The 23942-nt window shown below is 42.1% G+C and overlaps 1 protein-coding gene across 19 annotated transcripts in view; it reads left to right on the top strand.

Moving 5' to 3' along the window:
• Nucleotides 1–23942, top strand: part of ATXN2 (ataxin 2) — a 117954-nt gene that overhangs the window by 44131 nt on the left and 49881 nt on the right. For 15 of the 19 annotated variants that reach the window (XM_075898725.2, XM_075898724.2, XM_075898721.2 and 12 more), the window contains 6 exons: nt 15253–15450; nt 15977–16155; nt 17765–17974; nt 19609–19791; nt 21389–21586; nt 22672–22779. In XM_075898725.2, coding sequence (XP_075754840.2) covers nt 15253–15450; nt 15977–16155; nt 17765–17974; nt 19609–19791; nt 21389–21586; nt 22672–22779 — 1076 coding nt within the window. The remainder of the gene's footprint in view (nt 1–15252; nt 15451–15976; nt 16156–17764; nt 17975–19608; nt 19792–21388; nt 21587–22671; nt 22780–23942) is intronic. The other 4 variants (XM_075898723.2, XM_075898719.2, XM_075898728.2 and 1 more) reach the window with 4 other exon arrangements.

Here is a 23942-nt window from a genome sequence, read left to right as displayed (position 1 = left end):
GGAGGAAGTGTGCAAAAGGGGTTCCTTTCCTGGCTGAGGTCCCCTCAGTTAGACTGATAACCAGTGCCTCGTACGAGGGGTAGGGTGCGCATATGGTGCACCACAGGACATGGGTTGTGGGCCCCTCACAAGAGGGACTTGCATATCAACATCAGGGAATTGAGGGCTGTCAGGAGGGTATGCTAGGTCTTCCCAGTCCATCTCTCAGGGAAATCTGCGTCGGTGCTGCTGGACAACTCGGTAGCCATGTTCTGTATAAACAAAGGGCGGGGGTGGAGGGCTCACTCCTCTCCTGTATGTCAGGAAGCTATACTCCTTTGGGAGTTCTTCATAGCCCACAACATTCACCTCCAGGCGGTGTATCTGCCAGGCCGCCAGAATACACTGGCGGACACGCTAAGCCGATCCTTCAGAATCCACGAATGGCTCCTGAAGGATACTGTTCTTTTACTTCTCTTCCGGAGGTGGGGTCATCCCCAGGTGGACCTGTTCGCCACAGAAGCAAACAAGAAGTGCCCCCATTATTTCTCATTCCTGGGCCTGGGGACGGGATCCAGAAGGGATCGATTGGCCTGGGGGCCTGCTGTACACCTTCCCCCCATTTCCCATTGTTCCCAGGGTCCTAGCGAAGACCAAGCAGTTCAGGTCAGAGGTCATCCTGATAGCCCCTGACTGGCCCAGGCAGTCCTGGTATCCCATCCTGCTGGATATGGTGCGGGACGAGCCGCGGCCTCTCTCGCCCAGTCAGGACCCGGTCACTCAAGCCTGGGATCAGAGGTCTCCTGTACCACCCAAATGTTAGGTCCCTCCACCTCATAGCCTGGCTTATCCATGGTTAACAGAGCCAGAGCTTGCTTTTTCAGAGGGTGTGCAGGCAGTTCTGCTGGGGAGCAGAAAGCTGGCTACCAGGTTGTCCTATGCAGCCAAATGGAAGAGGTTTTCCCTATGGGCAGTCAGCAAGGAGCTGGACCCTTGTTTTGCCTCGGTACCGGTTATCCTTGACTACCTCTTTGAGCTGCATCAAGAGGACCTATCTCTCTCTTCAATCAGGGTCCATTTGATGGCCATGTTAGGGTTGGCGGCAGATCCCTTTTTACCAACCATGTCAAGAGGTTTCTCAAGGGTCTAGACAGGTTGTTTCTGCACGTGAGGTTACCTTTGCCTCAGTGTGATCTTAATCTGGTGCTTACTAAGTTTATGTCTCCCCCATTTGAGCCTTTGGCCACATGCTCACTTAAGTATCTGTCGCTTAAGGTGGCCTTCATAGTAGCTATAACCTCGGTACAGAGGGTGTCTGAGTTCAGGGCTTTGATGGTAGAACCCCTGTATTTGGTGTTCTCCACGGATAGGGTCAGGCTGCATCTGCACCCAGCCTTCCTCCCTAAGGTAGTCTCCTCGTTCCTCATGTCCCAAGACATTTATTTACCTGTTTTCTTTCCAAAACCCCACTGCTACCCTAAGGACCAAGCCTTACATTCATTGGATGCAAAAAAAAAAAGCGTTAGCCTTTTTAATAGACAGAACAAGGCACTTTAGCAAATCATCTCAGTTGTTTATTTCTTTTGGGGAAAGAATGAAGAGGTTGCCAGTATCGGCCCAAAAGCTGTCGTCTTGAATTTCTTTGTGTATCTGGGAGTGTTATATTCTGGCTCACAGGGAGCCACGCTATGTTAAGGCACTCTCCACTAGAGCTCAGGCGTCCTCAGCACCCTTTGTGGTGCAGGTCCCAATAGTTGAAATTTGTAGTGTGGCCACATAGTCCTCTGTTCAAATGTTTATGGCACACTGTGAATTACCCAGCAGGCCAGGAGTGATGCTGCTTTGGGCTCCAGAGTTCTCTGTTCAGTTCTGTAAACCTTAAGGGAAAAGAAAGAGTTCATATATTTAGAAGTGACATACATACCTCAGATGAATTGTTCTGTTGTGTTAAATAAAATGTATGATTGGTTTCTTTATAACCAGTGAGTTGTGTTTCTTAGGAGTGTATCTCCGACCCCGCCTCCGTATGGTTTCAGCTTGGGAGTCACCTTATTTGAATGCTCATAAGCAATCGCTCGAAAAAGAAAAGACAATTACTTACCTATAACTATTGTTCTACGAGATGTGTTGCTCATGTCCATTTGATTCCCCCCCTACCTTCCCTTCGTTAGTCTCTGGCAAGAAAGAACTGAGGAGGGGGAGGGCCAGCGGGGTATTTATGCTCTGCTATAGCGGTGCCACTGCAGGGGGCGATCTGCCGGCCCGACAGGTACCACTGGGGAAAAAACGCTCTGGAAACCGTGCACGCACACCTCATTTGAACGCACATGAGCAACATATCTTGAAGAACAACAGTTACAGGTAAGTAACCGTCTTTTCTCTGATAGTTACGTATCTTATAGTGTTCCAGTTTTTGAAGAACTTTTCTCTTCATTTTATCTTTTTTTAAAAAGCAAAAAAACCTCCCACCCCTTTTTACTTAGAGGTGGTTGTATAATCGAGATTTCCCCTTTTATGGGTTAAATTTTTGCTAATTTTACCCAGGAATGTCCTACTCCCTGTTATTTGGAAGGTGCCTCTCTGGTCAGGGAGCTATTCTGGTGAAGCTGTCCTGCCTTCCCTGCCTCCTAAGGCACTATGCCCCACATCAGGCAGTTCAAGGATCTGATAATGTGTATTGTTGACAAGTTGCGAATTCTCTTGGAAGTTCAGGAATCACGCAGTAAACTCCTAGATATTTTATACTCTCTCACATCTAGGAAGATTGCCCTTACAGTCAGTGAAGCTCTTCCTGAGCTCACCCAAATTATTTGGCAAAGCCCTATTACCACACTGCCTGCCTTAAAGAAGGATAAAAATGCTGTTTCAACTAGAGCAGTGTTTCTGAACCAGTGGTACGATTATCCTTAGGGGTACTCGAGAGCAGTCTGGGGAGTACATCAACACAACTGAAATATGAATAAAACTGAATTTTTGTTTTAAGTTTTACAGCGCTTTATTATTTTTGTACTTTTTACACCCAAAAATTTTACCGCCTGCCTGGCTATGATTAAATTGTTTAAAGAAATGTGTTGCAATGATAGAAAAAATTGTTGTGTCCAAAAACTGTAGCTACTGGGGTTACTTACAATTTTTTTTTTTTTTTAAAAAGGGGTACTTTATTTTAAAAAAAAAAAAGGTTGAGAAACACTGAACTAGAAAATCAGATTTTCTTTAGTCACAAAGTTCTAAATTTCTAGTAGTGGAGGCTGTTAAAACAATGTTAAACCTCTATAGTAAGAAACCACTAGCGTCTCAATCTTTTTGGCTGTATATCCTGTGCTTCAGCCACACATCAGTATAAGCAAGCTGTCAGGCAGTCATGGGAAGATAACAAATGTTTCACCAAAATAATGAAATGTGTTCTAAGTTAGCATCTGCCAGAAGAATATCGGGACCAGTTTAAGTTCATTCTGCAAGGTCAGCTCCTGACCAAGATATCATTCCAGGCTTCCTCAGATGTGGCAGTTAGGGATGTCAACATGTAGTCAACTACATCAGTGTTTCTCAACCTTTTTTTATACACTACCCCTTTAAAAAAAATACAAGCACCCCCTTTAAAAAAAAATTGTAAGTATCCCCAGTACCTACAATTTTCGGATGCACACAATTTTTTTCTACTATTGCAATACATTTGTTCAAACAACTTAATCGTAGCCGGGCGGGCGATTAAATTTTTGGGTATAAAAAGTACAAAAATAATAAAGCGCGGTAAAACTTACAACAAAAATTCAGTTTTCTCCACATTTCAGTTGTGTTGACGTACCCCCCAGACTTCAAGTACCCCTAAGGGTACTTGTACTACTGGTTGAGAAACATTGAACTACGTGATTAACTGATAAGCCTGCTGACTACATGCATTCTCCCCCACCCCTGTATCAGAGGCAGCAAGGAGGGAGGGGGAGGGGGACGGGAGCTAGTGCCTGTAAGGCAGCAGCATGGAGTGTGTGTGTGGGGGGGGAGGTGGGAACCAATATGTTTTGGAGTCAGCTCTTTGCGCATGACAGTAGATTTCCCTTCCCTGCTCTTCCTCCCCTTCTCCCCTCCCGCAGCCTCATTTGAGAATGATAGCCCATTCCACAAGAGCATTAATTAGCTCTGTAGCCTTACGTAAGGATGGGATGGCAATAATTTTTGCAGGGGGGCCACTCCATTAATTTTTGGTAAAGTCTTTGCATACTGGCTTGGGCCCTCTGCAAGGGACAGGGCCTTGGGCAGAAGAAATAGGGCTGGAGCTAGAGAGAGAACATAAGAACAAAAGTCCATTTAGCCCAGTATCCCTTCTTTCAACAGTGACCAATGCCAGGTGCCTCAGAGGGAAGTAACAGAACAGGTAACCATCAAGTGATTCATTTCCTGTTTCCCATTCCCAGCTTCTGCCAAACAGAGGCTAAGGACACCATTCTTGTCCATTCTGGCTAATAGCCATTGATGGACCTATTCTTCATGAATTTATTTAGTTCTTTTTTTTGAACTCTGTTGTAATCCTGGCCTTCACAGCATCCTCTGTCAAGGAGTTTAACAGTTTGTGTTTTGTGTGAAGAAATATTCCTTTTGTTCATTTTAAACCTGCTACCTAGGAATTTCATTTAGTGACCCCCTATTTGTTGTATTATTGGAACAATAAATAACAATTCTCTTTGAGTGGTTACATATGCCTGTGCTGTATGCACAACTGTTGAAAGATTTTTCCCTAGCAATACCTGTCTGGTTAGAACATAACATAAGAACATAAGAACGGCTGTACTGGGTCAGACCAAAGGTCCATCTAGCTCAGTATCCTGTCTACCGACAGTGGCCAGCACCAGGTGCCCCAGAGAGGGTTGACCGAAGACAATGATCAAGAGATTTGTCTCCTGCCATCCCTCTCCAGCCTCTGACAAACAGAGGCCAAGGATACCATTTTTATCCCCTGGCTAATAGCCTTTTATGGACCTAACCTCCATGAATTTATCCAGCTTCTCTTTAAATTCTATTATAGTCCTAGCCTTCACACCCTCCTCTGGCAAGGAGTTCCTCAGGTTGACTACATGCTGTGTGAAGAAGAACTTTCTTTTATTAGTTTTAAACCTGCTACCCATTAATTACATTTGGTGTCCTCTAGTTCTTCTATTATGGGAAGTAATAAATAACTTTTCTTTATCAGCCCTCTCCACACCACTCATGATTTTATAGACCTCTATCATATCCCCCCTCAGTCTCCTCTTTTCTAAACTGAAAAGTTCCTGTCGCTTTAACCTCTCCTCATATGGGACCCGTTCCAAACCCCTAATCATTTTAGTTGCCCTTTTCTGAACCCTTTCCAAGGCCAAAATATCTTTTTTGAGGTGAGAAGACCACATCTGTACACAGTATTCAAGATGTGGGCGTACCATAGTTTTATACAGGGGCAGTAAGATATTCTGGGTCTTATTTTCTATCCCTTTCCTAATAATTCCTAGCATCCTATTTGCCTTTTTGACCGCCACTGCACTCTGTGTGGAAGTTTTCAGAGAACTGTCCACGATAACTCCAAGATCTCTTTCCTGATTTGTTGTAGCCAAATTAGCCCCCATCATACTGTACGTATAGTTGGGGTTATTTTTCCCCGATGTGCATTACTTTACACTTATCCACATTAAATTTCATTTGCCATTTTGTTGCCCAATCACTCAGTTTGATGAGATCTTCTTGGAGTCCCTCACAGTCTGCTTCTATCTTGACTATCCTAAACAGTTTGGTATCATCTGCAAACTTTACTACCTCACTGCTTACCCCTTTCTCCAGATCATTTATGAATAAGTTGAAAAGGATTGGTCCCAGGACTGACCCTTGAGGGACACCACTAGTTACCCCTCTCCAATCTGAAAATTTACCATTTATTCCTACCCTTTGTTTCCTGTCTTTTAACCAGTTCGCAATCCAAGAAAGGACCTTCCCTCTTATCCCATGGCCATGTAATTTACACAAGAGCCTTTGGTGAGGGACCTTGTCAAAGGCTTTCTGAAAATCCAAGTATACTATATCTACTGGATCCCTCTTGTCCACATGTTTGTTAACCCCTTCAAAGAACTCTAACAGATTAGTAAGACAGGATTTCCCTTTACAGAAACCATGTTGATTTTTGTCCAACAAATTATGTTCTTCTACATGCTTCACAATTTTATTCTTTACTATTGTTTCGACTAATTTGCCCGGGACTGAAGTTAGACTTACCGGTCTGTAATTGCCAGGATCACCTCTAGAGCCCTTTTTAAATATTGGTGTCACGTTGGCTACCTTCCAGTCATTAGATACGGAAGCCGATTTAAAGGATAGGTTACAAACCACAGATAATAGCTCAGCAATTTCCCATTTAAGTTCTTTTAGAACCCTTGGATGAATGCCATCCGGTCCCGGAGATTTGTTAACATTAAGTTTTTCTATTTGTTCCAAAACCTCCTCTAATGACACTTCAATCCGGGACAATTCCTCAGATTCATCACCCACAAAGGACAGTGAAGATTCAGGAATCTCCCCAACGTCCTCAGCCGTGAAGACTGAAACAAAGAAATCATTTAGTTTCTCCGCAATGGCTTTATCGTCCTTGATTGCTCCTTTTATAGCTCGATCATCTAGGGGACCCACAGGTTTTTTAGCAGGCTTCCTGCTTCTAATGTACTTAAAAAATATTTTGTTATTTCTTTTTGAGTTTTTGGCTAGCTGTTCCTCAAAATCTTTTTTTGCTTTTCTTATTACATGTTTACACTTGATTTGACAGTGTTTATGTTCCTTTCTATTTATCTCACTAGGATTGGACTTCTACTTCTTAAAAGATACCTTTTTGTCCCTCACTGCTTCTTTTACATGGTGGTTAAGACACGGTGACTCTTTTTTAGGTCTCTTGCTATGTTTTTTAATTTGGGGTATACATTTAAGTTGGGCCTCTATTATGGTATCTTTAAAAAGTTTCCATGCAGCTTTCAGGGATTTGGCTCTAGTCACTGTGCCTTTTAATTTCTGTTTAACTAACCTCCTCATTTTTGCGTAATTCCCCTTTTTGAAATTAAATGCCAGGCTGCTGGACTGTTGAGGTGTTCTTCCCACCACAGGAATGTTGAATGTTATTATATTATGGTCACTATTCCCAAGCGGTCCTGTAACGGTTATATCCTGGACCTGATCCTGCACTCCACTCAGGACTAAATCGAGAATTGCTTCTCCCCTTGTGGGTTCCTGCACTAGCTGCTCCAAGAAGCAGTCATTTAAGCCATTGAGAAATTTTATCTCCGCTTCTCTTCCTGAGGTGACATGTATCCAGTCAATATGGGGGTAATTAAAATCCCCCATTATTATAGAGTTCTTTATTTTGGTAGCCTCTCTAATCTCCCTCAGCATTTCTATGTCAGTATCGCTGTCCTGGTCAGGTGGTCGTTAATATATCCCTACTGCTAATTTCTTATTATTGGAGCATGGAATTTCTATCCATGGCGATTCTATGGAACATGTCGATTCACTTAATATTTTTATTTCATTTGATTCTACATTATCTTTCACATACAGTGCCACTCCGCCACCCACCCGGCCTGCTCTATCCTTTCTATATATTTTATATCCCGGTACGATTGTGTCCCACAGATTTTCCTCATTCCACCAGGTTTCAGTGATGCCTATCTCCTCATTTAATATGAGGTACTCTAGTTCACCCATCTTATTAGTCAGACTCCTAGCATTTGTGTACAAGCACTTTAAAAATTTGCCACTGGTTATTTGTCTGCCCTTCCCTGATGCATTAGATTCCTTTGTACGCGGTTGTTTGTCTGCTCTGGCCCGTAGTTGGCTGTAGTGATGCCTCACAATTGGTTACCCTTGCCAACCAGACTGCTGCTTCAGTTCCTTTTTTCTGCCAGTGATTGGTGTTGGAGCTTCTACTTCTTGCTTAGCATGTACTTTGTAGTGTACTCAGTACTCAGTCATTCTTAGTTCATTTAGATCAAGGTTGGCAAGAGTTGGCTAGAAGGCCAGATTCAGCCCACCAAACCACTAGATCCATCCCAAGGCCACTTCGTGGCAATCTTACTACAGAGCAGCTTATGTTGTTTTGAATACCTGGTGGCAAACCGGGGAGGGAAGGAGAATTTGTGCACTGTCCCTGCTCCCAGCAAAATCTCTCACCTCCCATTGGCCAGTTTCCAGCCAGAGGAGCTGAGAAATTTTGCTGGAGGTAGGGCTGGCATGAAACCTCTTTTCTTTTTCCTTCCCTCCCTCCTCTCTGTGCTGGAGCAGAACCACCTGAAGCAGCCTGTCCAGCAGACCGGCATGGAACTTGTCTCAGGTTCTTGCAGAGCTACTGGCTAGGAGCCACCTCCGTAAGTGTCTTCCAGCCACAACCAGCCTCTGGAACTGCCCCCCTCCAACTGCCTCCCCCCCTCCAACTGCCTGCCCCAGATCATCACCCAAACCCTCTGTATCCCCTCTCCCTACCTCCTTCAGATCACAACTCCCTCCTACCCCCTATACCCTCTCCTACTCTTCTCCCTCTAGCCAGAATCCTCTTTTGCATCCATACCCCTTCCTGGACCCCAAACTCCTGCTCCAGATCATCACTCCCTCATTCACTCAAACCCCCTCTCATACCCACACCCTCTCCTGCACCCCAGTCCTCTATACTAAGCTACCTTCTACACTCTACCTGCCATCCCAGATCCTGTGTCCCCTCCATAGACGTATGGCTGTTGCCCGCTTACCAAAATCTTGGGGTGACCTCCCATTAAAAATAGATAGTTGTTTGGCTGGGGTTAATGGTGGTTTCCTCCTCTGCTTGTTTGCTGAAGAATGTGGGACAAGCAGCCACCCCAGGGTTTTAAACCGTGTGCTAAATGTGGGCAGGGTATTCGCATAGGTGACTCACATGCTGCCTGTCTGCAGTCCCTTGGAGAAGATGCATCCAGTATCTGCAGGGGATTTAAGCTCCTGTTCTCTTGTTTAGACTGTGACTTAAACTTCAGATGGGAGTCTGGACTTAGGCCTCATGAGGCAGCTTCGATTCCCTTGGTGCAAAGCGCACTGGCCGTGGTGCAAGAGGCTTCGGCATCGCACCAGGATGAGCGGCGGGATCACTGGCAGCATGCTCCCACAGATAAGGCGAGCTCCTCAATGCAGCACCATTCTCATTCGCCGGTGTCTAAGATGACAACTGAATGGGGCCACTCTCCCGCCAGGGGTCTCGCAAAGCCCCGGAGACTGCCTGCACAGTGTCAAGTCTGGTACCTCAGCTCTGGTACTGTTGACTTCTTTGCACCCAAAGTGGGACAGTTGACTATGGTGTCAGTGGACTCTCTGGAGCCCGTGGTGGAGGACCTGGACCTGTCCTCCACACCAGACAGCTTCAAGGCCATATGGGATCACACTGAGTTTACAGCATCGTAAACACATGAACAGCACCGCCATCTCCAGGTGGCCTCAGTGACAATGGCAGCATCAACCCCAGCCCTGTCACTGCCTCCTGGGCCTTCTCTGGTACCACAGTCTGCCTGTTGCCTCAACGTTCATGGCATCACAGACCACTGTGCTGTCAGCACCAGCGATTATACCAGCAGTGCCATATATGGCTCTCCTGTCACACTTGGCACTGGCCCTTTCTCAGTGCTGCCGTCACAGGGACACCGCAGCAAGCCTTTGCCCATGAGCCAACATAGGGGATCATCCAGGCACTGTTCACTGGCATGGCCTGCCTTCCAGGGCTGCTTCCATGGCACTATTGGTTTGGGCACTGCTGGCAGCTGCCTCTTCCATGCTAGGCACCCCCTCTGGTGCCAGAGGTGCAGGCAGGTGTTGGCAATCACGGGTCGCTGGCACTTCTGCTTGAACCAGCCTCTCAGAACCAACAGCAGGAGGCATAAACTGTGGAGGACCTGCTAGTGGCAGGAGGATCCTCCATAGTTGATGTCGTTGTCGTTGTCGTCTCCTCCAGACGAGATGGTGGTTGGCCTTTCTTTTTCAATGAACGCTCATGCCCCCAGGACCTTCTTTTGTGGGTGGTACAAAACCTTAGCTTACAGGCTGAGGAGGTGGTGGAGAAGATGGACCCTATTGTAGATTTTCTCTTCTTGGAAGGTCCAGTGCGAGTTACCCTCCCTATTACCAAGTGCAGGCAGACAATCACCAAGGCTCTGTGGCAGACTCCTGTCTCAATTGTGCTCACAGCCGAGGGAGTGGAGTGCACTACCATGTGCCACAGTGAGGTTACCAGCATCTGTTCACACAATCCTGCTTGGATCCCTCATGGTGGATGTGGTAAAGTACAAGAAGTGCCAGGGGCAGCCTGGGCCTGCAGCCAAAAATAAGGAAGCTAAGGTGTTTGACCTGTTTGGTAGAAGGTGTGTACTCTGTTGGAGGGCCCCACAGCTCCACAATTCCAACCAGCAGATGCTCCTCAGCTGGTATGATTTTAACTCCTGAAATGCACTTTCCAAATTTGAGGAGCTCCTACCACAGAGGTGAGGCTGAAACTTATGGCAGCAATGCAGGAGGGCCCCACAGTGTCCAAGACAGTGCTGCAGGAGGCCCTGGATGCTGGACTTAGCCGCCCATACTATGGCTGTGGGGATTGCCATGTGCCACTATTCACAGTTGCAGGATTCTGACCTCCTACCTGAGAGTGAGTGCACCGTGCATGACTTGCCCTTTTATGGTTTGAGCCTTTTCGCAGAGAGAACATACTCTTGACTTCATAGCTTGAATTATTCCAGGGTCACATTAAAATCCCCAGGGAACCGCACACCTGCCCCTCAGTGCTGGCATTTTAGGCCACAACAACCTGCTTGCTTTTTTTCTAGCCCTTCCAAATAAGACCAAGAATGCCATCATGGCAGACAAATTAACCATAGGGAACCTCCTCGCTCCTGTTCCACACAGCACCAATGCATCTCCAAGCAGCCCCAAGGGTCCAAGCCCCACTTTTGAGGATGTACCTGATGGCAGAACACCAGACTCTATTCCAGATCTCTTCCCTCCTTTTGGAAACCATCAGTCTCACATGCCTGGACTGCTTCTTGCCTGTGTTTGATAGAGGAGGTACCTTAGGAATTCAAGGGTAGGGCATACTACTCGTGGTAATTCCTTATTCTCAACATCAAAGGAGGCCTGTGCCCCATCCTGGACCACAGGAAATTAAATGCCTTCATAAGAAACCTTTATTTCCATATGGTCTCCCTAGCCTCCTTTATCCCTTCCCTGGATCTGGGTGACTGGTACGCTGCCCTGGATCTCTTGTGTCAACTGGTCTAGGCTAATGTTAAGGGTGGGGTGGAAACTGTTGAAATCCCTTTGGAATTCTTCAAGGGTCTCCTTCCGTTGGGTTCATATGATGAAAATGTCATCAATATAGCCTAAGTAGTGGAAGGGTTTTAGGGGATGAGAGCTGAGCCAATGTTGTTTGAGGTCAGCCAAAAAAATGTTGGCATATTGTGGGGTCATGCAGGTGCCCATAGCAGTATCACTGTCTTGAAGGTATAAATTGTCCCCTTATTGGAAATAGTTGTGGGTGAGGATAAAGTCACATAGCTCAGCCCACAGGTGTGCTGTGGCATCATCAGGGAAAGGGTTCCTGGCAGCTTGTTGTCTATCCATAAGTGAAATGTTGGTGTAAAGAGCTTCTATATCCATGGTGGCCAGGATGGTATTTTCAGGAAGATTACTGATGCGCTATAGCTTCCTCAGGAAGTCAGTGGTGTCTGTAAAATAGTTGAGTGCTACTAGCATAGGGTCTGAAGAGACAGTCAACATAATGGGATAATCCTGCTATAAGTGTGCTGATGCATGAGATGATGGGATGTTTGGGGTGTCTAGGTTTATGGATCTTAGATAGCAGATAGAATACACCTGCTTGTGGATTTGGGGGAGGGGTTTGTTTATGTTTGGTCTTGAATTGTAGCAGGGAGTTTCATAAGCAGACGGTATAGGGTTTTTTTTGCATTCCTCATTGGGATCAGAGGTAAGAGGTCTGTGGAATGTGGTGGTGGTGAATTGTCTGGCAGCCTACTGTTTGTAATTTCTCCTGGTTTGGATGACTGCAGTACCCCCTTTGTAAGTCTCTTTGATTTATAATGTTAAAGTTGTTTTTGAAGCTGTGGATAGTGTTGTGTTCTGCATAGCTGAGATTTTATGTCACATGTTGTTTGTTCAAAATGTAAGTCTGTGCATGTTTACAGGAGCAATCAATGTAGATGTCCAGACTATCACTATGACCGTCAGGAGGGGTCCATGTAGATACATTCCTTTTGTGGGATAAATGGGGGAATTCTGAGGGGAAGTGTGATGTTCAGTAGTGTGTTGGAAATATTCCTTCAGACAGAGGTGGCAAAAATAGCCTTTTAGGTCATTGCAGAACTGAATCATATGTGTGGAGGTGGTAGGAGTGGGGTAGCTGTTCTGTTTAACCAGTGGGAGCTGGAGCAGCTCCTTGGCATCCAGAGCAGTCTCTGTCTGTGAGGAGCCTGGGTGCCCTGCCACAGGGTTGGGAGCTAAAGGCAGCCCCGCTATGGGGATGGAGGCTACTCCAGTGGAGCTGGAATGGTTCCATTCCGAATCCCGCTTAGTCGGTTAACTGATTAAAAGTCAGGTTGACCTAACATTTAACCAGCTAACTGATTAATTGAGGTTTTACATTCCTACTTAACAGACATATCTAACTTAAAGGAAGAGGATGCAGGCTTTCTTAATTGGAGCATCAATGGGGTGCACACATCTCAAAGAACTCCAGTTACAGCATAGGAAAATAACTTCATCTTTAGAAATACTGTGGTCCGGTGACTGGCACTCAGGGAACCTGAGTTGTATTCCTGGTTCTGCCACTCTCCTCTTGTGTGATCTTTCATAAGATATTGTAGCTGTCAGTGCCTGTATCCTCTGCCACCCTTTGTTTTATCTGTTTACACTGCAGGATCTTTAGGATATGAACTGTTACTCAATAGTGTCTCCACCATGCTCAGAACAGTTGGAACCTCAGGGTACGTCTACACTACATGCCTCTGTCACCAGAGGCATGTAGATTAGGCTACCAGACATAGTAAAATGAAGCGGTGATTTAAATAATCGCCGCTTCATTTAAATTTACATGGCTGCCGCGCTGAGCCGACAAACAGCTGATTAGCTGTTTGTCGGCGCAGCGTGATAGTCTGGATGCGCGGGTGTCGACATCAAAGATATTTGTAGACCACCCAGGTAAACCTCATCCCAGGAGGCATACCTGGGTGGTTAACAAATAGCTTTGATGTTGACACCCGCGCGTCCAGACTATCGCACTGAGCCGACAAACAGCTGATCAGCTGTTTGTCGGCTCAGTGCGGCAGCCATGTAAATTTAAATGAAGCGGGATTATTTAAATCACCGCTTCATTTTACTATGTCTGGTAGCCTAATCTACATGCCTCTGGCGACAGAGGCATGTAGTCTAGATGTACCCTCAGTGTCAGCTTGCGTCTCTAAGTCAGGGTTGGGAAACATTTTTGGATTAAGGGCCACTGACTCTCAGAAAAATTAGTCAGGAGCTGCACGCAAGTCATGAGCGCAAAAACAAACACACAACCCCCCCCCCCCCCCAAAAACACCCAATAAATCCTCCCTGACATGGCTATGGACTGAGGAGAAGGACACTCCCATATACCTCTCACTAGTAGATTTCGTGTGCTCCAGCCTTACAGGGAGGTAGTGGGGGGCTGTAATCTCCAGCACAAGCTCTCCTATGCAAGGGAGGGAACCCTGAACCTCAAGGGCCAGATCCAGGCAAGCCAAGGGCCACATGCTCCTCAGGCCTTAGGTTCCCTAACCCTGCTCTACGTGTTATTGATAGTAACCTATGAATCTGTATTTGATTTATTATCTGTTTCTGGCATTCTTAATGCACTCACCAATCATTAACTAATTTAAGAGAAAACCGAATGGGGCTGCTGCCTTTTTTGCAGCTTAGTGAGTAAACTTGGTTTGCTAAACTGAAAATGAGAGTGAGGAAATGAACTTACGGTTCTAAACAAGATATTTCAGGTGCCAGAGTAACCAGAACAAAGCATTGACCTGACAGTATAATTTTCTAAAAATAAAATGGGAATTACAACAGTTAGAAGAGGATTTTATTCAAGAAAAAAACACCACTGAATTTCATGTTAAAGCTGCCTGTCCTGTCCATAGCTTGCATTGTTCTAACTTGCCATTTCAATAGTCTTCCAAATATTGCATATATGCTGGAGGTGACCAAAACTTTTCTTTACAGAAAATGTAAATATGGTATCACCAAAACATTTTTTGCCAGTTTCAGCATATTTTTTTGGGGGGGGGGAGGGGGGAAAATGGACATGGAGTGGATATAAACATTTTGTTTTGCTTTTTTTAAAGAAATTCCAAATAACTTTGGTATGAAAATTTCAGATTGCACAAATTTTAATTAACCTGAATTGTACCTTTAGGTGATTTGAAAAGCTGTTTAGTTATCCAGTGTGAGTGAAGGCTAAGTTGGTGGTGAAATTTGTGCTAGAGTTTAACAAAAACAAAAACAAAAAAAATGAGGGTTTTGAAGTCCAGTTCCCTGCTCTCAGAGAATAGATGCGTTCCTCCAACTATGCTGTAACCACTGATAATAACAGTAAGAGTCAAAGCATTAAGGCCAGGGTTCTCAAAGGATCCTAAGAGTTGAATGGTTCTCTCAGGTTGCCAGGTGTCTGGTATTGGCCCGGTTTTAAAAAAAAAAAAAAAACAGAAAATACTGGACATGTGGGGTTTTTTTGTTTTTCTTTTTCTCAACGCTTTGGACATGTTTGGTATTTTTTGTGAAGGTATCTGGCAACCCTAGCTTTCTTTGAGTTTCTAAAGGGGTTGGATACTTTACTCTCTTTAACGCCTCTGGAAATTCCACTTACAGAGCTTCAGCTTTAGAGTTGAATTGAAAGGAGAAACAGCTTTAGCGTCTTGATAGTTAATTCTCACATCTGAAAACAAGGATTTTAAATTCAAGTCTTACTTGACATTAGCAGCAAGGGGCATTTCTAGTCATGAGGGGAATACTGCATCTTGAACTTGGACTGTGGTCAGCAAACAAATAGCATATTTTTGTTAATATCCTGAAATTAGAAGTAATGTGTAAGTTAAACTAAACCTTTCATATCATCTTGAACTGCTTTCTTGCTGATGTGGATTTGTTGATCTTACATTTATTAAAGCTATTTTTGTGGATTATCTGTATGCTTATAATGATTTTTTCTACCTTCCCCTTGCATCTTGGTAGGGTGCCCTTAGAGAGGGATAATTCAGAAGAATTTTTAAAACGGGAAGCAAGAGCAGCTCAGTTAGCAGAAGAAATTGAATCAAGTGCCCAATACAAAGCTCGGGTTGCCTTGGAAAACGATGACAGGACAGAAGAAGAAAAATATACGGCTGTTCAGAGAAATTCAAGTGAACGAGAAGGACACGGTGTAAACATTAGGTATTTAAAGGGAAAAATAATGCTCAATATATTAATGAAAATAAGCATTGTACAGTAATAATCTATGCATTGGGACTTACTCGTATTTGCTGGTTATTATGGCTGCTTTTAAAAAAGAAAAGTCGAATTAGAGTCGGGAAGAAACTGTGTAATCACTGTATTGAATTCACACAGGCTTTAGGAAATAGCAATGTAGGTTCTGCATATTACATATCAAAGCATCTAAAATGTCCCAGAAAACCCTGAAAATTCAGCATTAAATTATCTAGCATTCTACGGGATTATAGAAACCACATTACAAGGGCTTATATACAGTACCATCAGCTATGTACTGCAAGTAATTCTTTTTGTTCTGAAATTGAACCATTAATAGAGCACAATACTTAGACTAAGAGTTATAGGCTTTACCTTAATTTTGGTAGTGGGAAGTTCATAACAGTAAAGCTTATTCATTCTTTCAAATGTCAGATATATATCTCTTTTCCCCATCTCTACTTATAACACTGAACGGAATTTTCTGTTTCAGGGAGAACAAATATGTTCCATCTGGACAACGAAACAGAGATATCCTATCTTGGGGAGGAGGCAGACAAAATTCACCAAGGATGGGCCAGTCAGGACCAGGCCCCTCAATTTCAAGATCTGGATCCCATACTTCAGACCTCAGTCCTAATTCTGGAGCAGACCAAAGAGTAGTTAATGGAGGCAAGTATCTCAGTTAAATCAATCAGCCTTAATTGAGAGAGCTTTTGTTTCTAAAAATGTGGAAACTATGTAGTTCTGTGAAATACCAATCACAAAACAATCATACAACAGTTCCCTTTTCTAGGCTACTCTCTAGAGTTCATGGTTTTCTCTTTGGTTTAACCTTTTATTGATATCTGAGTATGAGCTTTTAAATATTTAGTCAACTATACTGGTAGTAGTTTCATGCAGCTGAGAATGTAGTTTACCTTCTGCACCTTAAACATGAAGGAAAATAAACTTTAGATGACTGATGCATATATCTGTAGTGTTGCATGAAGTTTTGTATATATTGAATTAGTGATGATCAGCTTTGTGTTGTGAGTGGGTACGAGGAGAGTTATAGTACTACTGATCTTCCAATGTCATATAAGTCTGTAGTGTATCTTGGGAAAGAGGCAGCAGTATTAGAAGAAATACCACTTCATGCTCTTGTATGGACACTCAATCCAACTTCCTCTGAAAGCAATGTAAAGGCTCCCATTGATTTCAGTGTGATGTTGTGTGGTGTGATTAAGTGCTGTGATAGGAATGAAAAACAGCTGGATAGAGAAGGATGTTCTCCAGAAGTTTTCTCTCCAGATAAATACCCTTGAGTATGTTTGTTACATATATAGCTGTAACTGAGCAAAGTGCAGCACTATTTCCTTTAACAGAGCTAATTGAGTCCTATATGCTGCGAACTGGATGTTCAGTGTTGGCATGTGTTGCTTATTGAGTTCAGTAATACGCCAGCCTCGTTGGAATACTTTTATTAAAAAAAAATCGTAACATTTAAAGATGTTGTGAAGAAATAAAACAACACAATACTCAAGTGTGACACTCTGGGGAGAAGACCTTGGCAATACCTAGATAAAGGTAAGTGGTGTTTGCTACTTAAATATTTTTCCTTTAAGCATTCTGATCACAACTACTGCCCAGACAACATTAATTTTGTTTGAAATCTACATTTCATGCCTGTTTTGTTCATTGTATTAGTTTGCTTAATGCACATCAGTTGATGCATTGTGTTCTTAAATTGTGAAGCAGGCTTCTTTGTTGCAAAAACTAATTTTAAATAAGCCCTCTCCAGAAATGATAGGGGCACAAATGTCAGACTTCAGACACTGAACACCGCTGTTTTTTGTAAAGAAATACTTTCTGTAGTTATCACTTGTCATTTGAAAAGTAATAGTTTGCATACTCAGTTATTGTATGTGAATCATTGTATGAGAGTCTTTAGTAACTATTTATACATCCTTTTTAGAGAAATGTGTACTGAGAAATGTATATAAACAGGCTAACAGATTAAACTTTAAGCTTTAACTAGCTATTCCTCAATAATATTTGTAGATCCTAAATTAACCCTTTGGGGAGCTAATGAGACATTCAGACATTGTTTGACCAGACTTGAAGAGGGAAAAAACAGCCTAACTGATTATTCTACTATTTGTAGAAATGAATGAATTTGGCCCCAAAAGGTTAATTATATGAAAAATCATTTTTATCATATTTTACTTTTTTTGTTTTACCTCCCCCCATAATTTTTCTTTAGTTTTTATACTTTCCTTCATATCATTTGTTCTGTCAGGTGTTCCCTGGCCATCGCCTTGCCCATCTCCTTCCTCTCGCCCACCTTCTCGCTACCAGTCAGGTCCCAACTCTCTTCCACCTCGGGCAGCCACCCCTACAAGGCCGCCCTCCAGACCCCCTTCGCGGCCATCCAGGCCCCCGTCTCACCCCTCTGCTCATGGTTCTCCAGCTCCTGTCTCTACTATGCCTAAACGCATGTCTGCAGAAGGTACAATACCACAATTTGTTCATGTTTTTGTTTGTCTTTGTTTAACTCCTTTGTGAGTTTAATTACAAAATTGTTTTTCCTCTTCATTACTTAATCTATAATTTGTGTTTAACTTTAGTTTATCAGATTATTTCTATTAATCTTTTTATTTTAAGAAACTTTACAAAAACAAAATATAAAGCTGTGAAATTTCCCATGTTGGTATGAAATAAGCTCAGCTTTGTAACGCTGCTCAGTGTCTTAACTTAGGCAAATGGCAACACATAGAGCCTGGCCGTTTTTTTTAGAAGGCTTTCCTAGTAATTATTATATAAGGTAATTGTAAAAATCTAAAGCATTTTGTCATGTAATACCAAACAAAATAGTTAAATTAATCAGACTCATGCCAACTGCTTACTCACAAATCCCCCAATCCTCTTTTGTGAAAAGAGATTAGTATGAGTTATTTTAAAAATGAGCCTATAGAAAAATATCAAATTATAATGCTTATGTGGGGCAGCAGTGTTGTAAACCTTTGGTAGCTAACAGTATATGTAAAGGATTGCATTCTTCAATCTCATACTTATACATGCAGAAATGTTTGCACTACATATATATATATATATATATATAGTGCATGCCAGTATTGTGGTGATGAGCACCTCCTGAATGTGTGATTCTTAGGGTACGTCTAGATTACATGCCTGGGATGAGGCATACCTCGGAGGTCGACAAATGCCTTTGATGTCGACCCCCGCGCGTCCAGACTACCGTGCTGAGCCGACAAACAGCGCGGCAGCCATGTAAATTTAAATGAAGTGGCGATTATTTAAATCGCTGCTTCATTTTCCTATGCCTGGTAGTCTAATCTACATGCCTCTGTCATCAGAGGCATGTAGTCTAGACATACCCTTAGTCAATTAAATAATGTAAAGAAATAGACAATACTATATACCAGTGCATTAACTGAAAAGTTGGTGGCCCCTCAAAACAGAGATTTCAACAGAAACGTTAGTAAGAGACCCAGCTATCTCCCACCATCTGTATAAATTATTAATATACCCAACTAGCTTGCTAGAATCTCAAGATCTTTTCTTTCAAAGAAGATATACCCATCCATAGGAGTTTCTTTCATTGCTTTTGGTTATCCTTGCAAGCCTTGTTGACTAAACAAAATTTGAGAAACCAGCATGCAAGTTCCACTATTCTTTAGCTGCTCTGATTCATCAAGTGTGGAATTAAGCATATTTGGTTCAGATTTCAATACTACCTCCAGCAAAGCTATATTAGTCTAGTTTGTTTAGCTCAGGTCACAGTAAGCAATATTAAAATGCACATAATGCTTGACATTAAAATATCGTAGGAACTAAATTGGTGCTGCAAAACCTTTTTTTTTATTAAAGGCTTGTAAGTAGATACCAAGATGATGGGTAAATTAGGATACCTAGATTGATTGGACCGTTAATATTTCCCTGTGGGTTCCTTTGCTCTGTACCCATGAAACCCCAGTTACGGTCAACACCTATTTAACTTGCTTGACTCTGCTTGCCCTACTAAAGCTTACGGGACTTGCAGCCACTTGTAAAAATAGATAGTAAACTTAGCTACCCTTAAAATGAGAGTATTCATAGTATGGGGTGTGTTCTTCTTCCCAGGGCCACCACGGATGTCTCCTAAGGCACAACGGCACCCTCGAGGTCACAGAGTCTCTACTGGTAGGGGTACAATTTCAAGTGGCTTAGAATTTGTCTCTCATAATGCACCAGGGGAAGCATCTACTTCTACGGTGGCACGAGGCAGCCCATCAGGTGGGACTTGGTCATCAGTTGTCAGTGGGGGTAGGTATAGCGTGGCTTATTGAAGAAGGCATACAGGAATATTTTTAGAATATTAGTCTTAAATCAACTCTTACATTTCCAGACAATTCAGCCTTTAAATAAATGTCGGTTCTGCTAAATGATTGTAATATTGCTTTAACTACAAAGGGGTTATTCCATTAACTGTTTGCTGCATTTAAACATAATTTAATGGAAGGAAAATGCATAGGAGTTGGTGAAAGGAAGTACAATCTTATAGCTATTGGAAGAGCCAAAAATGGGATGTTTTCTACTCTCAAGCTGTACCTCAATAGCTCCTTTGACAGAATTTATGTGCAACTGTATATGAACAAGATCCTTCAGTAGAGATAAGTAAGAGTGATAGGCTAAGAAAAGTTGGAATTACATTTAATATGAAGCCTTTATAAGAAAATTCAAAATTACATGTTCATCTTAACTGTCCTAGGTTTTAAATGGTTCCTTTCCCATTCTTCTAAATTGGGGCTATTAAAATGAAAATAGGGGTTTTTTTAAGTCCTTTTTCTTTTGCTTCACTTGAAGTTGTAATCTTCTGGCATCACAGCTAGTTGCTCTCAGGATGATCAATGTCAAAGCAGATTATAATTTATGGTGAGGACTAAGCAGGAGTCGTCAGTGGTCTTCAAAGAATATTCTGTACACATTTCTTAGTTATAGAACTTCTGGAGTGGCACAAATATAAGTATCGGTCTCAGTGGAATACTTCAGTTCTCCAATAGGCGTCCATCTCTAAAGAAAAGCACGTAAAGCAGCAGTGGGCAATCAGTTGCCCATGGGCTGCATGTGGTCTATTGGGGTGCCATTTGCAGCTCAGGAGACATTTTATTTACCATTGCTCAAATGCAGGGTTGTCAGAGTCCATAAGTTTTTGTCGGTATAGTTTTTTTTTCTTACCAGTATCACTGAAGTGACACAAACACAAAGCAAGGGCATGTCAAATGAGGTGCATTTTGTTTGCACACAACATTGACTGTGAGAGCCATATGCTCCCTTCGAAGCCAGTCAAAATGCTGCTATGGTTCAATCAACCTACCCCACAAATTCAAGTTATGCGAGTGCAGTTAGCAGAATTCCCTATTCTGGGATACTATCTTGGTTATGATGGACCACTGAGATGAAAAAGGGCTCTCGTGCAGCCCATTCGCAAGCCTAGGTTGCTCATCACTGATGTAAAGCAAGTCAAGTGTAAGATACTTATATCCTTCAGTCATTTTTTAAAAAGTGTTTTACGTTTGTTTATATAGAGGGCTGCCTCTTCTGCTGTGCCTGAAATGGTTAATCTGAGCTATTGTGGTTTGGCTGATTGGGACTGCAGCTTTGCTGTAGGACTGCACAGGGCAGTAATTGGGGGAGTCTGTCTGCAGATGAATCCTACATGTGACCTGAAATGCATTATAAAGAAATAAATGAATCTGGAAGGCTGACAGGGTTTCAATAATTGTACTGTGTTGGGCTAAATATTTTTAAAGCATGCTTTTAGGCGTCTCTCTCTCTCTCTCTCTCTCTCTCTCTCTCTTTCAAGCATTTAAGTGCTGTAGGGAATCAGCAATCCTATAACTATTGTTTCTGTTTATTCTAGTTCCAAGATTATCCCCTAAAACACACAGGCCTAGGTCACCCAGACAGAGCAATATTGGAAGTACTCCAACTGGGCCTGCTCTGTCCTCTCCACAAGCCGGTACTATTCCTACTGAATCAGTTGCCATGCCTGTCCCAGCTGCATCTCCCACACCTGCCAGTCCTGTGTCCAGTAGAGCAGTTACCCCATCTAGTGAAGGTAAATTGTCCTGAGATTTTAAATTATCCAGTTCTAGACTTAAGTGAAGGGAAAGGATATACTGACCCATACACTACACTTCACTACTTCTGTTTTGTGAATTTGATTGCATTGTGTTCCACTGCATAGTTAGTTTCTTGATACTTGAGTATTGGGGGTAAGTCTTACACAACAACACTGCTGAAAAATATTTTGATAGACTAAATAAAGTTATATCTTCACTATAAAGCCTATATTGGCATAGCTGTGATGACATAGCCCCACTATAAATGCAGCATAAACCAAGAGAAGGAATTTTTTTTCTGTTGGTATAGGAACTTACCTCTGTAAAAAGTTAGCTATGCCAACAGAAGCACTTTTCTGTTGGCATAGCTGGTATCTGTGCTGAGGGGTAGAGGTTTGTTGACATAACTGTGTCAGTCATGTTGTGGGGATTTTCATATCTCTGACTTATTTTAAATGTAGACTAAGCCTAATCAGCTTCTCACCATTCCTCTGTACTTCTCTTAATGGAATTTAGGGTACAGTTAAAGTTGCAATTGAAAGATTTTTTTTTTGTTAAATTGATTTGCAGCCTTTTCTTGTGCCCAAAATATCAGTAATAAGAAGTCATTATTTTTGTTAGTGGAATGCTTGAAGGTCTCGAACTCCCAAACATCTGTTGCACTTTAATTGAAAATCCCAATCTGTTGGATTTTCTAACAGAAGCTTTCTTTATCCAAATTGTTTGAATCATTCATTTGCTCTTGTTAGTTCTTTTTACTAATTTTCCAGTGCCCTAATCCTTCAGCATGGTAGGACCTGAATTTCTAATACACAATAAAACAAAGTCCAGGGTTTTTTTTTCAAGTTTTCATTAGGCATCATAAAGAATTAAAAAAAATTAAATACATGTTTTCCCTTTGCAGCTCACTTTTAACAGAGTTTTTGTAAATGTAAAATGGTTGTTAGCTTCCTCTTATGTTCTCCTCTGGCCTAATGTTTTCCTTCAAATATTTCCTGGAATTTTTGTCATCATCTTTGAAGTATGTATCTATACATGATGAGTGTTCGAAAGTAACTTTGAATTGAAATTGTATTTCTAGCTAAAGATTCCAGGCTTCAGGACCAGAGGCAGAATTCTGCAACTGGAAACAAGGAAAATGCTAAATCAAGTGAGAGTTCTCCTAGCTTTATTAAACCTGAAAACAAAGGTTTGTATCTAAAATCTCCTTCAAATATTTATAAGGTAATTCAGAGAATTGTTAAGCACAGATCCCAGTATCAGTTAGTGCTGTTAACATTTATTAGTTCATTTTAAAAGGCAGTTGTATCAGCTTTCTACGAGTAAGAATTTTTGTTCATGAAGCTGTGAAAGTGAAAAGCATTGCAAACTTTACAGGGGGATTGTGCAGTTTAATCTCTGGTTTTAATATGCTAATGTTTCTGGCCATATGTGCTGTAAACTTTAAGGTTATATTATTTCTTTAGCATCCGTAGATTTACATCTAGTTTTTCCCTATATGTAAAGTGTGGAGTAGCAAAAACTTAAGGATCTGCCAAAAATAACTATGATTTTGGTGGGAAGGATTTTATATATTTTTAAGAATGCAGTTTGGGAATTTTGCAAAATTGTACAGCTACAATGAAGCAGCTGGGTGTGTTTATTTTCTTTCTTTCTTTTTTTAAACAAAGACCTACATTAAAGTTGTAAATTTAAAATGGAAATGCACAAGTTATGCTTAGAAAAGTCTGAAAAACATGAGTGGAGAAATTAACAGTTCAAAAAATTCATTGATCTAGTCATAAAAAATCAATTGGCTCTAGTTTTTGCAGTTAACTTGCACACAGGTTATTCTTTGAGTTACTAGTTAGGCCAAATTATTTTGTATTTAAGTTATAACACTTGCATTTCCTTGTTTATTTTCAATTTGTAACTTGATGTTGTATTAATATATGTTCCTTATTATGGATTATGGCCTGCTGTAATTCAATTGTAGGGTTCTAGTAATATAAAGAACAGAGCTATTTTTTGTGTGTCTCCATAAAAAGGATAACAGTCCTGCGCTTCAAATTGTTTAAAAGCCATGGATCTACACAACTAATTTGAGAGAGGGAAAAGCAGAATTCAGTGAGATTATTTCAGTTTGGGGAAACAAGAGTGAGTGGCTGCAGTTCTTGGAGATACAGAGCTGCTTCTACTTCTCTGCTTTGTTTAGCAGTGAGGGCAGGAGGTTGATACATTACTGGATCTTTTCTCATTAGTACTGCTTAAGATTTTGAAGGTTAGGTTTTAACTAAAAATTAAGTGTCTTTGCAGACAAAGCATGAAATATAACTTAAATACATTACATTTATGTGATTTTAAGGGAGCACC

This window comes from Pelodiscus sinensis, chromosome Z (assembly GCF_052426305.1).
Source record: "Pelodiscus sinensis isolate ZL-2025 chromosome Z, ASM5242630v1, whole genome shotgun sequence".
Classification (NCBI taxonomy): domain Eukaryota; kingdom Metazoa; phylum Chordata; order Testudines; family Trionychidae; genus Pelodiscus; species Pelodiscus sinensis.
The sequence above is the reverse complement of the archived record's forward strand: the minus strand, read 5'-3'. Positions and strand labels throughout refer to the sequence as shown.